The sequence below is a fragment of the Microcaecilia unicolor genome, chromosome 6, assembly GCF_901765095.1.
Source record: "Microcaecilia unicolor chromosome 6, aMicUni1.1, whole genome shotgun sequence".
Lineage (NCBI taxonomy): Eukaryota > Metazoa > Chordata > Amphibia > Gymnophiona > Siphonopidae > Microcaecilia > Microcaecilia unicolor.
This window is the reverse complement of record NC_044036.1, coordinates 269,825,298-269,846,803: the sequence shown is the minus strand read 5'-3', so window position 1 is coordinate 269,846,803 and position 21,506 is coordinate 269,825,298. Positions and strand designations below refer to the sequence as shown.

Genomic DNA, 21,506 nt, shown 5'->3' with positions numbered 1-21,506 from the left:
AGTGTATTCTATTATGAATACATTAAAAATGTCTAACCCAATCAATATTTCAAGGAATGAAAAGGCCTCAATTACTAGGGCAAAAATCTAGAATGATGGTTGGCTTCTCAAGGACAAAGCTGTGGCAGACACAAACCATGTCAATGTCACGTCAGCTCCCACACACATGGGCTCTCATCCCCATTAAGAGTCTTATAAAATTTTTTTTTCATTTGGTAGGTAGAAGTCAGTTGTGACACTTTTTTTTTTTTTTTTTTTTTTAAGAAACCTTGCCATGGCTACTGACTGAAATGAACAGACTGAAGACAGGACGTTTCCCTTGTACTACTTCTATGGCAAACCTCACTGAATGAACAGCTTCAGGTGGCTCCTGGTCACATTTAGGTCTTCATTTTAAAAGCACAGACTTACAAAGTTACATGAAGGTGTATTTTTAAAGTACTTAGGGGCCATTTTACAAAGCTGTGTAAGCCCAACGTGGGCTTACCGCACACTATCCCGAACTACTGCCAGCTCAACGTAGCCGCCGGCAGCAGTTCCAGCTTGAGCGTGCACCATTTCAGTCATTGGGAATTTTTTTTTTTGTAGTGTGGTGCTAACCCGGCGGTAATCAAACATCGACGTGCACTGCCCGGTTACCGTGGGAGTCCTTACCACCTCAGTGGGTGACAGTAACTCCTCTCCACTGCACGATCATTTTATCTTACAGCATGGCCATTTTGTTTGGGGGGGGGGGGGGGGGCATTTTACTCGCTGTGGTAAAAAGGGCCCTGGCATGTAGGAAAAACGGCCCCCGCTGTTAACGCAGGGCCCTTTTTCCTGCAGCTTAGTAAAAGGACCCCTTAGACTTAAAAGTTCCATAGGCTACGATGTAACTCTGTAAGTCTATGTGCTTTGAAAATGAGCCTTTTAATCTGTTTACTGGTGAACAACTATTTTTATATATGTTACTTACTGAGAAAAAAAAAATCAAGTCTTCTCTTTTAGCTAAGAATCTGCTACTCTCCAACATCTTGAAAAGGGGTAGGGGAGAGTAACAGGCAGCTGTTTCCAGCAGGGAGCTGTTACCGCTGGGGGTAAGGGCTCCCACGGTAACCCAGCAGTGATCTTTTTGGCAGATTAATTTGCAAGCTATTGCAAATGTGAGTGACATTAATTTTAGATCCAGTGATAACTTTACAAGCTAGTGTCTCTCAGTCAAGGGAGCAAAGTGAATTCTGTCACTATCTGTACCTATTCCACAACAGAAAAAAGTTCACATTGTACCAGAACATACAATGCTGGCTTGGGCATAAGGTCCTTGACAGTATAGAGCCATTTTACAAAATGTGATTTTTAATTCCTAGGCATGTCCAGTACACACAACGTTCCTACTGGTCTGGCAAGCAAAATCAAATAACCATATATAGCTTGTTGACTAAATGCAAGGTATAATTAACCTGCAGCACAAACTATGTCCTCAAATGGTAGGTGTTACCACTACAGAAGACAAAGCACTGTCAGGTTGGGGACACTGCCCTGTAAAATATAAATCAATCAGCTTTCATAGCAACAGAGTCACTCATCAGCTGTCTGACCTTGCCAGTGCACGTCCCAAAAGGCTTTTTAAAAGAGACAATATCAAAAATGATTTCCCTCTGTAAAAACAGAGGCTTCTGCAATATTAATGGCTTCCAATTACAGTCTCCAATCCAGCAGTGGACACCAACTGTATTTTTCTACCATCCGATCTAAACATATTCCCTGATCCAGAGGTTTCATATTTATATCAATTAGTACACAATTTTAAAATGATCATGTGCTTTTTCTAAAGCAACAGCCCACACAGAATCGCTAAGCGCGATTCTAGAAAGAGTGAGCGCCCTTTATAAAATAGTGCTCAGTGCCGATTCCCACACCCTAACTTTGGGCATCAGACTTGCTCCTGCTGAAACCTGGTGTAAATGCCCATACCGGGCATGCTGACCCATTTTTCTGAAACAATGTGCACAACTTTTCAAATGTACCTGACATACCTTTGCCCCTCCCATGGCCACGCCTCCTTTTGAGTTGTATCCTACTATATAAATGAAGAGTGACTGACGTGCCGCGCAGCACGTCACAGATGTATACCAAGTCCCGACGCTGTTACAGGCAGTAACAGTGGCACGTAGAGGCAGGACCAGCGGATCATCGGCGGTCTGTATCAAACGCCCAACCCGCCTGCCCGGTCTGTCATTGCCACCCAGCGATTCTCCTCTCTCCCATGCTCCCCCCCTCCAGGCACCCACCGAGTCTCCGTCGCTCCTTTGAAAGCCCTGCCCGTCTGTAGCCTTCTCTTCCAAGTCGTTCCCTCAGAGTCCTGCCCTCGCGGAAAGAGGAAATGATGTCAGAAGGCGGGACTCAAGAGGAAACGAACTCGAAGGGAAGGCTACAGACAGGCAGGACTTTCAAAGGAGCGACAGAGAATCGGTGGGTGCCTGGAGGGGGGGGCAGGGGAGAGAGGAGACTCGCTGGGTGGCTGGATAGGGGGGGGCAGGGGAAAGAGGAGAATCGCGGGGTGGCTGGAGATGGGGGGCAGGGGAGAATCGCTGGGTGGCTATGGGGGGGCACACACTCTCTGTCTGTCTCTCTCTCAACTCACTCACACTCTCACACAGACGCGCACACATACACACTTTCTCTGTCTCTCTCACACACACACATATACACACACTCTCTCTCTCAACTCACACTCTCTCTTGCACACAGACGCACACACACACACTATGTCTCTCTCTCTCACACACACATATACACACTCTCTTTCACACAGACGCGCACACACACACACTTTCTCTGTCTCTCTCACACACACACTTTCTCTGTCTCTCTCACACACACATATACACACTCTCTTTCACACAGACGGGCACACACACACACTCTCTCTATCTCTCTCTCACACACACATATACACACTCTCTCTTTCACACAGACGGGCACACACACACACTCTCTCTATCTCTCTCTCACACACACATATACACACTCTCTCTTTCACACAGACGCACACACACACTTTCTCTGTCTCTCTCTCACACACACATATACACACTCTCTCTTTCACACAGACGCACACACACACTTTGTCTCTCTCTCACACACACACACTCAATTTCTCTCTCAACTCACTCTCACACTCTCTTTCACATAGACGCACACACACACACACTTTGTCTCTCTCTCACACACACACGTTCTCTGTCTCTCTCACACACACGTTCTCTGTCTCTCTCACACACACTCACTCTCACACACACACATTCTGTCTCTCTCTCACACACACATGCACACACACATTCTGACTCTCTCTCTCTCACACACTCTCACTCTCACATTTCAGAAATAAAACATATTGCCCGTTTGGCTATTTCATTACATTATGCACAACAGAAATGTTGCCCATTGCAATGGGCTTTACGGCTTGTATTATGAGATTTGGACACCCAGCATGTTTATGTTTACTGCAGACTTGACATACTACCTATCACAAACAATCAAGGCAGTGTACAATAACTAAAAATGAAAGCAGTGAGAAAGGAATGCCAATATCAAAATAGGCCAGAAGAAATTCACACAGCTTTGAACAGAAAAGATTATGTTCAAGATGGGACGGGGGAAAGAGACGAGCATCACAGACTACTACTTAACACTACTTAACATTTCTAAAGTGCTACTAGGGTTACGCAGCGCTGTACAATTTAACATAGAGGGCCAGTCCCTGCTCAAGGAGCTTACAAGCGCACAGCCAGCTGTGTATGCAAATCTAAATTGGCGAAAATTCACATCAATTGCTTGTTAGCATCTAATTATTGCTCTTACTCAAGTTGCACGTGCATCTTGGGATCGCACCCAAATCTGGGCTCTGGGGGGAAAAGTAAAGGGGAGGGAATTTATAGCCAAGCATATGAGAAAATAAGGAGGCATAAGGTTTGACACCGATATATTTTAGATATTTCTTCCTTCCTAAACTACAGAAGTTGAGCACAATAAAATTTCTGTTCAAACTGACCGGTCTTGCATGGCTCTTGGATGTACCCCTACTGGTCAAGCATCCACCACAGAAGTATGTACACAAGTAAAATGAATCAACAGCATACCAGTAACAGATAATCACTTGTACACCTGCTCTTTTGAATATAGGAAAAAACATACAGCAAAGGAAATGATTTGTCACAGTTGATAATTTAAATTGTTTGGCACTTCACACGTTGCAAAAAGGTGAGGTACAGCTGCCTGAGCGAGGCCCAAGGTCTTCATAGTTCCTAAGCACAGAATGACATACCGCACAAGTGCCAGTTCTACTGTGAGGTCTTTTCTTGCGACAATACACTGATCACTTTGTTTTCTCAAGCAACAGTTCACATACAAGGGGATAGGAAACTGTCAGTTTAACCACACTTGGCTTAAAATAAAAACCACAAAGAAGCACCCCTGCATGAAAAACCTGCTTTCAGAAAGGTCTGAAATAGCCTATGTTCTGCTGCCTGTATTCTATACATTCCCCAAGAGACACACATACCTACAGTTGAACCACCATACAGCAACTAAAAAAAAAAAAAATCTTTTTCCTTTCTGGGATAGGAGACTTTAGTTCTGCTCCATAAGTATCTCACCCAGCTTACAATTACTTTCTCACACAAGATGCTTTTCTCAAACCATGGAGAAATGAGTTCTTACCTGCTAATATGCTTTCCTTTAGTCCATCCGGACCGGCCCAGAATGTGACTGATGGGTTGTGCACTCCTTCCAGCAGGTGGAGACTGATGTTAGAGTCAATAAGAACCCTGGCCAGCAAGAGCTAGATTCAGTATTATCTTAAAGTAGGAGAAGAAAGAAAGAAAGACCATTTGTTTCTGTGCAACTGGGAACTTGAGCAGCCACAATCTATCATGAGTATGTGCCTCTTGCCAACACCACCAAATCCGCAGCACATTCATCACACACTGCGTATGTCTCTCGTGTAGGGGTTTTTTTTTAATACAACCAGAAAGAAACTGCAAACGCTCAAAGCAGCTCTAACCCAAAAAACTCTGAACCGAAAACACTCTTCAATCTTATACGTCAAATATCACAGGGAGGGATATGGGCCGGTCCAGAGGGACTAAAGGAAAGCAAATTAGCAGATAAGAACTAATTTCTCCTTCCTTAGCATCCCTCCGGACCGCCCAGAATGTGACTGATGGGAAGTTACAAAGCAGTACTCCTGAGGGAGGGTCCCCAGTAAACCCGCTGTGAGAACACTCACACCAAAAATGGCCTCTTGACAACACTGAACATCCAATCTATAATGTTTAAAAAATGACTGCAAAGAGGACCAAGTGGCTGCCTTACAAATGTCCAAAGGCGGCACCAAAAAACACTCCGCCCATGATGCTGCTTGCCCTCTGGCAGAATGGACTTTGACCCCATCTGGAACAGGCTTCCCAGACAGAAGGTAAATGGAAGCAATCATCTCCTTAAGCCACCTGGAGATGAAAGGTTTTGAAGCCGCTAGCCCCTTACAGAAACCACCAATGAGCAGGAAAAGATGATCCGAACGTCGAAATTCCTTCATAGTTTTCAAATAATGCTTAAGGACCAATTTGACATCAAAACGCAACCTCTGCTGCTCCTCTGAGCCAGAAGAAGAACCCAACATTGACAAAAATACTCACTGAGACAGATGGAAACACAACACGACCTTAGGGACAAATGAAGGAACGAGACGTAATACTATTTGCTCTTTAGAAAACTCCAAAAATGGAGACCTACAGGAAAACGCCTGCAGCTCCAACACTCTCCTAGCCGAAGCAATGGCCACCAAAAATAGTCTTGAGAGTCAAATCCTTAACAGAACACAACGATAAAGGTTCAAAGGGCGACCTAGTAAGTACCGAAAGAATCAAATTAAGGTCCCATGGCAGATCGATGTTCCTACAGGGAGGATGAAGGAGAACTGCACCTCGCAAGAATCAACAGACATCTGGATGACTAGTCAATGCCTTACCTTTCAGGCATCCCCAAAAACAAGATAAGGCTACAACCTGTACCTTAAGCGAAGCCAGTGTCAAGTTCTTATCGAATCCGTGCTGCAAAAAATCCAAGATCTCCACTACATAAGCTCACAACGGAGAAACGTCCCAATCTGCGTACAAACTTTAAAACTCTGCCAAGTTCAAATATAATTCAGAGAAGTCGACAGACACTGTTACTTAAGCATCGTGGAAATAACCTTGGAGGAGAAACCTCTCTTCATCAACCTAGCCCTTTCAAGAGCCAAGCCGGGCCTGTGTGAGCCACCAGACCAGGACACTTCAGAAACTGAAAACGGAGGTTCGACTAGAAGGCACATGAGATCAGCGTACTACGGCCTGCGGGACCATTTCGGAGCTATCAGGATTACTGGACCCCTGTGAGCTTCGATCTTTTGGATTAGGTGTCCTAGAAGAGGTCAAGGAGGGAACGCCTACAGAAGGTCCAACGTTCAAGGCTGTAGAACAGAATCCATGCCTTCCACTTTTAGATCCCTTCTGCGACTGAAGAAATGGGGTACCTTTATACTGAGATTTGTGGCCAATAGGTCCATGATTGGAAGTCCCCAGCGATCCATGACTGCTTGGAACACTGTTGCACTGAGAGACCACACTCTCGGGTCCAGGGTGTGCTGACTGAAAAAATCTGCCTTAACATTTGCAGTTCCTGTCACATGTGACACAGAGATGGCGACCAGATTAATCTCCACCCAAGACATGAGCCTTGCTGCTTCCTGATGCAACTGACAACTCCTCGTCCCCTCTTGCCGACTGACATAAGCTACCACTGTAGCGTTGTCCAATAGAATGTGCACCGACTCGCCCACCAGCAGTGAGCAAAACGCTGCCAGAGCCAACCGAATCACTGTTGTCTCCAAGAGGAAGATTGAACAGCATGCCTCCTGCTAAGACCAATGACTTGTGCATACTGTCCCAGACAGTGAGCTCCCCAGCCCCTGAGGGTGGCGTCTGTTGTGACCACTATCCAGTGCAGTGTATCCAAAATAATCCCTTTGTTCAGATTGGCTGAACGAAGTAACCAACGAAGGCTGCCTCGCTCCTGAGCCCACAGAGGCAACCATGCTCATAGGGAATCCTTCTGCAGCAACCAGTGAGACAGGAGGGAGGTTTGCAGAGGTCTCATGTGTGCCCTGGCCCAAGGCACCACCTCTATTGTCACCGCCACAGAGTCCAAAACCTGATGATAATCTCTTGCACATGGAACAGCCCTGTGCAGAAAGGTCTGAATTAGTCTGTAACTTGAGAATTCTGCTCTGAGGGAGAAACACTCAACCATGAGCTGTATCGAAGGACACCCCCAGGTACTCGAGAGTCTGAGACGGTACTAGGCAATTCTTGAGGGAGCTGATCATCCAACCAAGGGACTGAAGGAACCGAACTACCCAGTCTGTGACCTGCAAACTCTCCTGATACGACTTTGCTTGGATCAGCCAGTCATCTAGATAAGGATGAACCAGAATACCATCCTTCCTGAGCGCCGCCGCAACTACCACCATGACCTTGGTAAACGTGCGTGGAGCCGTAGCTAGCCCGAAAGGCAGAGCCCAAACCTGAAAGTGCTTGCCAGAACTGCAAAGTGAAGAAAACTCTGAAACATGGGCTGAACTGGAATGTGCAGATACGTTTCCGTTAAATCCAGCGTGGTCAAAAACTCCCCAGACCTGACAGCCACTATGACCAAGCGAAGCGTCTCCATACAAAAACTTAAGATTCTGAGCACCCGACTGACTGCCTTGAGATCCAAAATTGGACAGTAGGCCCCTTCTTTCTTTGGAACTGCAAAGTAAATGGAATAATGACCTTGCCTGACCTCCAAGGCGGGAATAGGACAAATGGCCTGCAGATCAAGAAGCTTTGTGAAAGTGTCCTGGACTGCACCCACCTTCAGGTGAGAACAGCAAGGAGACTCCAGAAAGACGTCTGAAAGAGGTTGTGCAAACTCTAAGGCGTACCCATCGCAAATAACCTCTAACACCCACTGATTAGAAGTAATCTGGGCCCACCTCCAACAGAACTGTGTTAAATGAGCTCCCATAGCAACAGAGGCTTGACCCGGACAGGATGGTGACTGGAAAGAGGCTCCGGCCTCCCTGCCACCTCTATGAGCTCTCCGAAAGGACTGAGTTCTCTAGAAAAAATGAGACCAATGACTCTGAGCTCCTCTACCTGTCCTATAATGATGAAAATCTTGTCCTCAACTGCAACTCGATAGCGAGCTGTGACCTGATGCTCTAGGCTGGTCTTCTGGAAGGTGAGGAATCTTAGTATCTCCGAGACTGTGGACCAACTTCGCCAACTCTTCCCCAAACAAAAAAGAACCCCAATAAGGGAACTTACTGAACTTGGATTTAGAAGCCATCTGTGGACCAACCTCTTAGACGAGAGAAAGCCATGCAGCTACGCCCAAGGTCATGGACTTAGAAGACACCCTAAGCAAATCATATAAAACATCAGCTAGAAAAACGGAACCCATCTCAATTTTCACCACTTCTGCGTCAATCAACAACAAATCATCCAAAGGTCTATCCAACACTCTTTCGGACCACCAAAAACAAGCCCTAGCTACCAAGGAACCACAGATGGCTGCATGCACTGCTAAAGCAGAAACATCAAAACTATTCTTTAAAAGAGCTTCCATCCAGCAATCCTGAACATTTCGAAGAGCTGTGCCTCTATCAACTGGAACCATATTGCGCTTAGTAACAGCCGAGACTACCACATCTACCACTGGAAGTCTAGGAAGGGACTTGTCCGCATCAGGAACTGGATAGACAAGCACCATATATCTAGATGAATGAAAAGGGGAATCCAGAACATCCCACCGTGCCTGGATTATATCCTTACTACCCTGGTGCATTGGGAAGGTTCTACCTGGACATCTAATGCCCTGAACCAGAAGGTCCACCTTACGGGCCTTCTGTGGCTGTGGGTTATCTTCAAAATACAAAATAGTTGCCACTAATGAGATGAGCTCCTATAAGTCCTCCTTATGAAGAATACTAACCACTGAAGGATCTTCTCCTGGGAGAAAAGAGTTCGCCCCACAGGATGCGAGTCCTCTAAAAACTGCTCCTCTCCTAATAAATCATCCTCCTCATGAGAGGGCATCTCCTGATCTGGATCGGAGGCCAAATCCTCCTTTTTGCTGCTACCTGCCTCCTTAAGTCACCTCCTAAAAGTGCTGAAGTGGGACCTGATTTTTTTTAGCATAAAGGCCTGGTACATCTGAAGCACAAACTACGGAGGAAACCCCTCTCCGGATTTCCTGAATGCTCTGGCAACACTACTGCAGACTGCTCCATAATATGGGGTGGCAAAGAAGAAGGCCAGTCTGCTGAAACTACCTGGAAGGGCAAAATGGCAGAGCTTCCCACCAAAACAGGAGCTGCCAACTTATCCACACCGACCCTCAAAATTGGCTGAGCCGCCACAACATGAGCCGAGTGAGAGGGACCAGCCGCTTCCGAAACCTTCACAGCTGTGCCAAATTACACTCTCCATTCGCTCCGTTCCTGCCACTGGCAGACCAAACATCTGCAGAGTTTCTCCGCCATGGCATGATGTACTGTTTAGAAAGAGAGAGAGGAAGGAAGGAAGGAAGGGAGGGAGGGGGGCCGGGGCTGCCTAAAATCACGATTTTTTTTAATGCAGGGGGGAGCGGGGAGCAGTGGCGACCTCGGGCGGGGGGGGGCAAGGACGCCCACAAGGACGTGTTATGACGTGTCTGTATGACAGCTCCGGCCTTACCGACAGCTCTGACCACACGTTAAATATATTGCGGTAAATGAGCCGGTGCAATCATCGGTATGGTTAGTGCATCCCGAATCGTCCACATTAGTTACTCGTTTGTATTCTGTTTTCGTTACCTGCTACCGCCGTCGGAAAAAACTGTTTAGTTCATGCCACGGTTTACTACTTGTTCGTTAATGGCTCGTTAAAGTTTAGTGCATCTGGCCCTGAATCAGCTTCATCTGAGGGAGGTGACCCCAAGACTACATTATTCACCCCACTCGCATTCAATCAAAGACACACACAAATAACTGAGATACACACAGAGGTTGTGTACCACTCCATGTTGCTCCTCATATCTATTACATAATTTCTTTGCACTTTTGTTATTAGCCAAGACCTGTCGCTTCTTCCTCTATAACATTAGCAAAATCCGCCCTTTCCTCTCTGAGCACACCACCCGAACTCTCATCCACTCCCTCGTTACCTCTCGCCTTGACTACTGCAACCTGCTCCTCACTGGTCTCCCACTTAGCCACCTATCCCCCCTTCAGTCCGTTCAGAACTCTGCCGCACATCTTATCTTCCGCCTGAACCGATACACTCATACCACCCCTCTCCTCAAGTCACTTCATTGGCTTCCGATCAGGTACCGCATTCAATTCAAGCTTCTGCTACTAACCTACAAATGTACTCGATCTACAGCCCCTCCTTACCTCTCAACCCTCATCTCCCCTTACGTTCCTACCCGTACCCTCCGCTCTCAAAACAAATCCCTCCTTTCAGTACCCTTCTCCACCACCGCCAACTCCAGACTCCGCCCTTTTTCCCTCGCCTCACCCCACGCTTGGAACAAACTCCCCGAGCCCATACGCCAAGCCCCCTCCCTGCCCATCTTCAAATCTCTGCTTAAAGCCCACCTCTTCAATGTCGCCTTCGGCACCTAACCTCTACACCTCTGCCCAGGAAACCTAGACTGTCCAACTTGACATTTCGTTACTTAGATTGTAAGCTCCTTTGAGCAGGGACCGTCCTTCTTTGTTCATTTTGTACAGCGCTGCGTAACCCTAGTAGCGCCCTAGAAATGTTAAGTAGTAGTAGTAGTAGTAGTTATGAACTGTATTTTTGTTGCACCATAAGCAGAGTTCGACAATTCTTTAAACTGGTAAAGGGTGGGATAATAGAGTACCAGAATTTTATTTATTTAAAATATTTATTAACCAAACTATCCACAGTTCTAGGAAGTATACAAAATAGAACATACATAAAATATTAAACAAAAATATCAATACTTAATACACATAATATACAAAAAATAGTACATCTAATCAAAATATCATGCCTAAGTACAGTAAGCCAAATTAAACAGGCGTGCTTTCAGCAATTTCCTGAACTGTAACAAAGAATTAGTCTTACACAGCTCAAAAGGCAATACGTTCCAAAGTCATCCACCTTCTACTTGGGCCAAGATATCAAGTCTGATCTGCTTAAAACATAAGAAAATAACTATTGCCATACTACGACAGACCGAAAATCCATCAAGCCCAGTATCCTGTTTCCAACAGTGGCCAATCCAGGTTACAAGTACCTGGCAAGATCCCAAAATAGCAAAACAGATTTTGTGCTGCTTATCCTAGAATATGCAGAGGATTTTCCCAAGTCCATCTTAATAATGGCTTATGGATTTTTCATTTTAGGAAATTATCCAAACCTGTTTTTAAACCCTGCTAAGCTAACTGCTTTTACCACATTCTCTGGCAACGAACAGCAAAGTTTAATTACTCACTGAGTGAAGAAATATTTTCTCCGATTAGTCTTAAATTTACTATTAGTAGTTTCTTTGCATGCCCACTAGTCCTAGTATTTTTGGAAAGAGTAAACAAGTGATTCACGTCTACCCGTTCCACTCCACTCAGTATTTTATAGACCTCTATCCTATTTCCCCTCAGCTGTCTTTTCTCCAAGCTGAAGAGCCCTAGTCACTTCAGCCTTTCCTCATAGGAAAGTCATCCCATCCCCTTTATTATTTTCGTCACCCTTCTCTGTACCTTTTCTAATTCAACTATATCTTTTTGAAGATGCAGTGACCAGAACTGCATACAGTATTCGAGGTGCAGTCGCACCATGGAGCGATACAAAGGCATTATAACATTCTCAGTTTTGTTTTCCATTCCTTTCCTAATTCCTAACATTCTATTTGCTTTCTTAGCTGCTGCTTCACATTCAGCGTAGGGTTCAACAACGATGACACCTAGATCCTTTTCCCAGGCAGCGACTCCTAATGTGGAACCTTGCATCATGTAATTATGGTTTGGGTTCCTCTTTCCCACATGCATCACTTTGCACTCGCTCACATTATACGTCATCTGCCATTTGGATTCCCAGTCTCGTAAGGTCCTCTTGCAATTTTTCACAATCCTCTTGCGATTTAACAACTTTGAATAACTCTATGTCATCAGCAAATTTAAATACCTTCCTATCTCTAGATCATTTATAAATATGTTAAAAAGCAGCGGTCCCATCACAAACCCCGGGGGAACCCCACTATCTACCCTTTTCCATTGAGAATACTGACTATTTAACCCTACTCTTTGTTTTCTATCTTTTAACCAGTTTTTAATCCACAATAGGACATTGCCTCCTATCCCATGACTTTCTAATTTCCTCAGGAGTCTTTCATGAGGTACTCTGTCAAATGCCTTTTGAAAATCCAGATATACAATATTGACCGACTCACCTTTATCCACATGATAATTCACCCTTTCAAAAAAATGTAGAAGACTGGTGAGGCAAGATTTCCCTTGATTAAATCCATGTTGACTTTGTATCATTAATCCATGCTTATGTATATGCTCTGTAATTTCTGTGTAATCCAGAAGTAGGGGGCCTATCTAGCTGCATACAAGAGGAGTTGCAGCCTAATCTGCAACACTTCCTCCTGGACACTCTCTAGCACACTTTAGGTGGACAAGAGCCATTCCAGCATTGATTCAGAGCACATGAAAAGTGGGAGCCAGGGCTTATGCAGTGGTCTACTCGTCGCAGAAATTCAAAGTCCAAAACGTTATTTGGAGGTGAAACCTTTAGGACAGTTTTCCTGTAGGATAATAGGCTAAAATATACAGCCAACTGGTTTAGTATCCAGGTAATTCATGCATGTTTGCATTTCTCAAAATGTATGTCTTGAAACTGATTACAAAATGGTTGCAGATTAAATTGCCTATCTATGACACACCCCTGAAAGGCAGTCACAGCATTCCACTGTAGGTTATAGAGTAACTTTTTCCCTCATTGTCAAAGCATTAATGCCTATTAATACAAAGCTCACAGATGCCACATAAACGAAAGATGTGCTAGTGCTGGTATCCTGTAGTATATGAATAGCACCAGGCAGAGCATTTAAAAAAAAAAAAAAAGAAAAAATTACATAGAACCACCATGCCTGCCTATGCAATAGTAAAAGGTAATCAGCCTATCTTAATTTTTAAAAGCAGTTCCTGACTACCAAAAACTGCCGAGATCTAAAATCCTTTAACGTATTTAAACAAACATATGACAAAAATACAGTTAACTCCTCTGTCAAAGTCTCTGTGATATTTCATATTTTTCATGTGAGGACGGCTTGGACAGAAAATCTTCAATGCGAGAGCCAGAAAGATTACTCAACTAAAAAGGACTGGTGTCCTGATTCCTCTCTAGCAATGCGATCAGCCTAGCTGTTAAATACACTCTTAGAGCAACAGTGGTGGTAAAACTTTCTGCAAAATCTCTCCCCCCTCAGACCATTTCCCACCCACTTGTCTTCCCCACAGATATCTTCCATTAACCCCGTTTGATTACCTACCTCTGCCACCCTGTTCCTATCCCTCCACAAGCCAACGTCCTCCCCCCAATTTGTTAGTTACCCCTCACTTTCTCTAGAAGCTTGCTGCCATACCACCCTTAGAACCGACCCCCTGAAAATGCCCAATCTTGAGACCCTTGCTGTCCTAGAAGCACCATATTAAGCATCTGATTTGATATCCAATTTTCAAATTGGCTCATTTTCGTATTTTATCTTGCAAATAAACTGCGCCAACACAAAACGTCTAAAATGCTAGATACAATTTCAAAACATCTTGTAGAATGAAGGGGAGCCAGTACAATGCAACTACACAATGTCCAGAAAAAAACAAGACCCCTTAAATAGCTTCAAAATACTTTGCAATTATTTAAAGAGTTAGTATGACCTTTGAAAATACATTAGTATAATGGGTTTTTTTCTTAATTCATAATGTGTGTTCAAAGTGTCCTCCTTCAACCTTGAAGCATTCACAACATCTTCAACGCTACTGAGCTGTTGGCTCAATTAATTCTGGGGTTTCATTTAATTAACAGCTCAACTATTTTGTGAGCTCAATGCACTGGAACTCCATCCTATTAAAAAATAAAGTACTCGGATATGTCTCAAATTTAAGGCAGACGTTTCTGCTACAGTAGGACATTTTGGGGTTATTTGGAAAAATGTTGGGTGTTCCATTTTTTCTGGACACCATGTAGTAATGGCATCACTTTCTCATAGCACTACAAATTCAGAATTTTTTGTAGCCTGTTCAGATATTTTGAGGGCTCCACATATTTAGCATTGCAATAATTCAAGTGATTTAAAACTCACTGTAGTACAAATCCTGACATCTGCAGCCTTATGACCTCACCAGCTGCACCATTTGCAACTGCAGCTATGCTCTTTTCCTACTCTGCCACCTGTGGTTCTAGTGTTAGGACTGAAACTACAGTTAACAACCAAGCTTCTCACTTGCTCCACAAAGAGATCGCCATCCTATTAAAGACCAATTCAGCCCCCAAAGCAGGCACTGGATCCTACTCCATCCAAAGGATTTTTATCAATATTGGTCAGTTGGTTCAGTTTTAACCACACGTTCCTTTTAAACAGGCTGGGGAGAGGGGATCAGAATGGACATGGACACAACACACAAGGACATCACCATGAAGCAAGTGTCCACAGAATGACCAGAAATAGGACTTAAGCCCATGGGCCAACACATATAAGGAAAAGGCAACAATGGAAGGATGATTTTCACTGGGTGATAAAGGAAGGGAACAAGGAAGCAGACAGGTATGCTGGGAAGATTTTTATGCAGAACACATACAGGGAGAAATTAGAAGAATTGTTCACAACAGCACCTCTAGAGCCTTTCCCACCAAGTTTATAGTTAAAATAAACAGATGTATTTATTTGGGTTTATCTCACACCTTTTTAGCAGTGGCTCAGGGTGAGTTATACTCAAGTAGGTAGGTATTTCCCTGGCTCTAGAGGCAATGGAGGATTAGGGGCCCCTTTTACCAAGCTGCGGCAAAAGGCGTGCGTTTTACGCGCGCACTGAGGCCCCCTTTTACCGCAGCTGGTAAAAGGGAAGTCTCGTCTTCCTGGAGGAAATGGCCATGTGGCAAGTAAAGCACTTGCCGCTCAGCCATTTCGGGGGAGGGAGCCCTTCCTGCCATCCGGTGGCAGGAAGGGCTCCCACGTTAACCCAGTGGTAACTAGGCAGCGCATGGCACTGCCCGATTACCACCAGGTACACTAGGGGTGGGAAGTACTGCCGTGCTGCTGTGGTAGCCCAGCGGTACTTCCTGTATAGCGAGAGGTAAGCCCGCATTGGGTTGACCGCCGATTAGTAAAAGGAGCCCTAAGTGATTTGTCCAAGTTCGCAAGGAGTAGCAGTGGAATTTGAACCTGGCTTTACTTGTTGTTAGTCTAATGCTCTAACCTCTAGGCTACTTCTCCACTCCACACTATGATTAATACTATCATGGCAGGGCATGAAAGGGAAATACATATTACTCAAGAGTTTTTATGGGGTATTTGTAGAGAACCGGGTATATAGCATGCATTACAAAGAAAGAATAAAATCCATGCCACACTGTAAGAGCTAGCAGTAAAGAGTTACGGTCCTAGGGGGACCACCAACCAGTCAGGGTTCCAATATATCTCTAATGAATATGTATGAGAGAAGCTGGCATACATATTTCTTTTCACACACATTTGTTGCAGATAGTCTAAAAAACTGATTGAAAGGTATCACTGCCATTAAGTCTGCCTTCCCTTGCTACCTAAACTCCAAATATTTATGTACTAGAGCAAAAATATCTATCTAGGATAAACCATTAGAAAGCGAATAACCATGTATTTATGAGTACAGAGTACGTCTGTCATTTTCATTACACCCACACACTACCTCCACTGAAAGCAGCATTAGGACACGCTAGAATGACGTATGAAATCAGAAAGAGGGGGCAGAGGTACAACACTCACGGTATGATTTAAAAAAAAAATTCCTAAGTATCTTAAACAGCAAGTCAAGGCATGTGGACGCTTTCCCTCTCACAGCCTTAAGAATCGTTCTATCCACCAACCTGAAAACCTTTATAAATGCCTCCGAGGGGACAACGTACTGGCACCTCGTATACACTAGTCCTCCTAGCACTAAATTGCTCCATTTTCTATGCCTTGTATGCTCCATCTTGAGGAAGGCTCCACTCTGTTCACCATCTGCAGGTGTCATCCAGCAGAAGCCCCCAGCCCTGCAGACATGGGAGTGGAGGCGGCCTCTTGGTACTCCCAACTCATACACACACACACACATGCAAGCTTCATGGCACGGGGCACAAGCTAAACCTACGCACGCACATACACCCACCCACATGCCCTGTGCACATGCATGCACGCTTGCTGCAAAGCTATGCAAGCGGGCACCCACACCTCCGCCTCCGGGGAATGAAAGGATATTGCCTGAGCATGCTGTCGACCTCCCCCTCGTCAGGTCCCTGCTGCTCCGCCGCTTCCTCCTGATCGTCTACGAACTTGTTCTCATCGTACTCGTCGATGTCCACCTTGCGGAAGCGCGAGGACAACGTGTTCTTGGCCATGTCGAGACAGGGAGGATGGGGTGAAGGGAACGGGGCGGGAGGAGATCGAGAGCGAGAGGAGCGGGAGGGAAGCCCGAGGGCAACAGCAACAACACAGCGAAGCCCAACGTCAAAGTCTCTCTCCCGCTCCACTCTCACTCCCTCCCCGGCTCCCACTGCTTCCGGTGAGGGCTGAAGGCCGGAAGTGGAACTGCGTCACGGAGGGGGCGTAACTTTGTAAATTAGAAAGACTGCTGCCCCTAACAAACATGGAAGGCAACGTCGCTGGTGAAGTGGTTTTGGTTGTATTTTGTAGGCTGAGGATTGGATTGCCGTTTAATTTATAGGATAGTCCAGTCCTGGTTTCTACTTGCACTGTGCCCTTGCCTGGAGCTGTAGTAACGAACAGAGCTGCCAGTTCTACGAGGGGCCGAGGATACCAGTCCTGGATTTCAGTGAGCCCTGTCACGCTTCATTATGGGATTTGTAGTATTGATTTCAATCAGTAAGAACATAAGAATAGCCATACTGGGTCAGACCAATAGTCCATCTAGCCCAGTATCCTGTTTCCAACAGTGGCCAATCCATGTTAAAGTACCTGGCAGAAACCGCAAGATTCCATGCTACCAATCCCAGGGCAACCAGTGGCTTTTCCTCATGTCTGTCTCAGACAGAGCTTGTCTAAACCTTTTTTTTTTTTTTTACCCAGATAAGCTAACTGCTGTTACCACATCCTCTGGCAACGAGTTCCAGAGCTGAACTATTTTCTGAGTGAAAAATATTTCCTCCTAGTTGTCTTAAAAGTATTTCAGGTATTGTGTCTCCTAATGTTTATGCTTTTTCAAAAAGATCAAAAATTTGATTCACTTCTACTCGTTCTAGTAGAAGTAGGGACTACAAATAACACATTGCTGCAGGATCTCTAAAACAAGGACCTTGGAACTGCTCTGCAAACCTGGGTGGAAAACCAAGACAGGGAAGTACCTACTATTATGCAGAAAAACTAGGACTGGTTTTGTCTGTTCTGTCAACCTGGAAGTGAAGTGACAACCTTCATGAGACTTCTAAAATGCACATCCAAATTCATTCTAAGAAACACAGGACAAGATTGGCAACTGGTTTAATTTTGTCAGGACATAGTGATTAAGTCCTGGTTTTATCTCACTGCCTGCTTAGGCTTGTAGTTCTGGTGCAGTCGCTGAGTTACCTAAGAAAAGTAAAAACACAGGTCCATGCAAGTTCTGGGTTAAAACCAGAACTAGATCAACATGTCTTGAAAATAGGGCATCAGCTTGTAACTATTTCGGTCCGACATAATAATGGGATGTGCAAATGCTGACATAAACTGTTTCACGTAGCATCAGGAAATTCAAAACATGACTATAGACAGCTTTAATGGCAGAAACCTCTCTGTTTAAGCATGCATAATACAGACAGACACAAGGCAGTAGTAAAGACAGGGATGGAAGTGTTGCAGAAATTACCACTATTGTTAGCAGAATCTGTGGTACTTCAGAAGTCAAACAGCACACACCAGAATGAGGGAGAAATCTTCTTTATTTGCCAGCAAACAAAGTAGGACATCAGCATTAAGTCTCTTCTCCAGCTCTCTCTGGATCCTGCATCTCTTGTCTGTCCTCTCTCTCCTTCTTCTGTCTGTACCAACGTAAGCTGCCTCTGCTCCCAGTTATATACAGTTCTAACCCCCTCCTAGCCCCCCTGACTTTCCAGATGGTAAAAAATAGATTAATTACCCTGTCTGAACCAATCATCTCTATACATATGTTCAAAATATCAGTTACATAGGTTCCAGACATTTCCTAACTGACCTATGACCTGGGGCCTCTCACGCTAGACAATGGCTCCTATCTCTTGGCATTTTATTATGATTAACTTAGGTTCATTGAGGGGCTAAGGGGCCAGTCTTACATTTTACTATAATCCCAGTCATAGCTCAAACTGCTAACTGGACTCTGGCATTCATTAAGGGGTCAAGGGCCAATCTTGCTTAATGGCATACATATATGATTTGTTATTACTTTCAGGACCATTCCTACATTTACCTATAATTAATCAAGACTTTCCCTGACCTCTTTCACCTATTAGCTTCATACATTGAACTAGCTAGGACTGTGGATAATTCAAACCAGATGATGACCTTTTCAACTGCAGTCTTACTTGAAAAGTCACACTGAGTTGAACAGATATTCTACACAGAAATATTAATTACACAGAATAAAACATATTCTAAAATAAGCAGAAATCAGATTCCTTATAAGACATATTCTAAATATTTATAATGATATCTAGAATATCTAGAATATCTATATCTAACCTGTTTCCTTCTAACTAGCATTTTAAACTAATCCTGTAAACTACAGTATGTCTGCAACATGCCTTGTTCATAATGGCACCCATATGTGGTAAAATAATATCTATGAACTAGCCTTAACCATCCATCACTCACAAGGGGTCAAAGAAAGTTTCTCTCTCTGACCTTTCTAACCTTTAGCCCAGCAAACGCTAGATTTCTAAGTAATCTAAACCATCTGGCATTCCTCCATCACTTTACTTTACAGAACTGAGAATTTAACCACCAAACTTTAAACAGAATTAACAATTTCTTTGTCCACTGCCTCAGAAGAAAACCCAAAAAGAGGAAAAAGATCACTAGGTAAATCTCTCTTATCTGCACCCTTCTCCTCCACCGCTAACTCCAGACTCCGTTCCTTTTATCGCTGCACCATATGCCTGGAATAGACTTCCTGAACTGGTGTGTCAAGCTCCATCTCTGGCCATCTTCAAATCTAGGCTTAAAGCCCACCTTTTTGATGCTGCTTTTAACTCCTAACCCTTACTCACTTATTCAGTACCCTAACTTTATCATCACCTTAGTAATTCCCTGATCTCTTATTTGTCCTGTTTGTCTATCCTAATTAGATTGTAAGCTCTGTTGAGCAGGGACTGTCTCTTCATGTTCAAATGTACAGCGCTGCGTACGTCTATTTATTTATTTGTTGCATTTATACCCCGCTCTTTCCCGCTCGGTAGCAGGCTCAGTTCGGCTTACATAGTATGGAATTCCATGTAGAACCCAAAAGAATAACATAGTAAATGAATGCAGATAAAGACCTGTACGGTCCATCCAGTCTGCTCAACAAGATAAACTCATTTTACATGGTATGTGATACTTTATATGTATACCCGAGTTTGATTTGTCCTTGCCTTTCTCAGGGCGCAGACCATAGAAGTCTGCCCAGCACTGTTCTTGTACTAAGTTCTGAAGCTACTGTCGAAGCCCCTTAAAATTTACACTCCAGCCCATCCCTATCTATTCAGTCACGATCAGGGCGTAGACTGTAGAAGTCTGCCCAGCTCCCGTTTTGTTTCCAATTACCAGCTTTGCCACCCAATCTCCGCTAAGATTCCACGGAACCATTCCTTGTAAACGGGATTCCTTTGTGTTTATCCCACGCATGTTTGAATTCCATTACCGTTTTCAACTCCACCACCTCCCGCAGGAGGGCATTCCATGTATCCACCAACTTCTCTGTGAAAAAATACTTCTGACATTAGTCCTGAGTCTGCCCCCCTTCAACTTCAATTCATGTTCTCTAGTTCTACTGCCTTCCAGTGCAGTTCAGACATATAGACAGGACAACATGGGTAGGTGGAAGTCAAATGGGATTAATAGATGGGTGGATAAACTCAAGGTAAAAATCTTTATACAGTTAAACAAGATATGAGGAACTGGTCTACATTACAGGGCATGCAGTAAACTAATCCAGATGCAGAGTGAGTGGATAGTCAGTCACCACATGCATTAAAGGTCTGGGAGAATATGGAAATCCAGCGATAACTCACTGCACACCTTAGTGCCAAACGGGCGTATCTGCTATGAGGCCACCGGGGCAGTAGTAGTAGTACTTTGATACATTATGAGATGTATGTATGAGCGAGAGGACAGTTGTAGTGGGTCTAAAGCAGCAAGCATGAACAGCAAGGTAACTTGGTTATACTTATTCATTTGAACTTCATCACTTTTCCTGTTATCCTTTTTTTGTTGTTCTTTGCAGTGTAGATTTTAGAAACTAGTTAAAAAACGTATGCAGTTATTCTGATACAAAGTTATCACTATGTATATTATTTGGATTTAACATATCTTTTTCAATAGTAGCTCAAGATAAGTTACTGTATATTCAAGTAGACATAGAAAACATAGAAAACCTATGGAACTTTGGAAGGCTAAGTGCTTTGAAAATATGCCTCAAGGTATTTTCCTATCTCTGGAGGGCTTATAACCTAAGGAGCCCTTTTACTAAGCTGTGGTAAGCACTAAAGCATGCTTACTGCAGCAAAAAACAGCTTACCATGGGGCACACTGAGGCATCCAATGGTCATTTTTGGATGTGTGCTCGCTGCCTACATGCTAAAAAATAAAATATATTTTTTAGTGCTGGGGCAGGTCTGGGGGATGGAGAGTGAGCGTGTTCTGTGCTAACTGACTAGCGCAGGCTAGGAGCCAACTTTTCAAAATTATTGGGGGTGCTAAGCCCAGTGGAAATAACCCCTCCCTGGACACATACAAGGAATTTTCTCAATATTGGGTGTGCTCAAGCACCCACAGAGTCGGCTCCTATGACCGCAGCTACATTGCCACACACTAACTGATTAATGGATGCTTAGCGCATAAACCCTTACCACCTACATAATGGGTGGAAGTAGAGGTTCACGTGCTAATGGCCACGCACTAATGGGAAAATTAGCATGTGGCCATTAATAGGGAAAATTGAATAATCGGCCATTTTTACCCCA

At 44.2% G+C, this 21,506-nt stretch overlaps 1 protein-coding gene across 1 annotated transcript in view; it reads right to left on the bottom strand.

Moving 5' to 3' along the window:
* Positions 1 to 16,887, bottom strand: part of ARPC5L (actin related protein 2/3 complex subunit 5 like) — a 49,904-nt gene extending 33,017 nt beyond the window's left edge. The window contains exon 1 of the mRNA XM_030207385.1: positions 16,573 to 16,887. Within this exon, the coding sequence (XP_030063245.1) occupies positions 16,573 to 16,712 (140 nt within the window). The 5' untranslated portion in view covers positions 16,713 to 16,887. The remainder of the gene's footprint in view (positions 1 to 16,572) is intronic.
* Between the last annotated feature and the right edge of the window lie 4,619 nt (positions 16,888 to 21,506).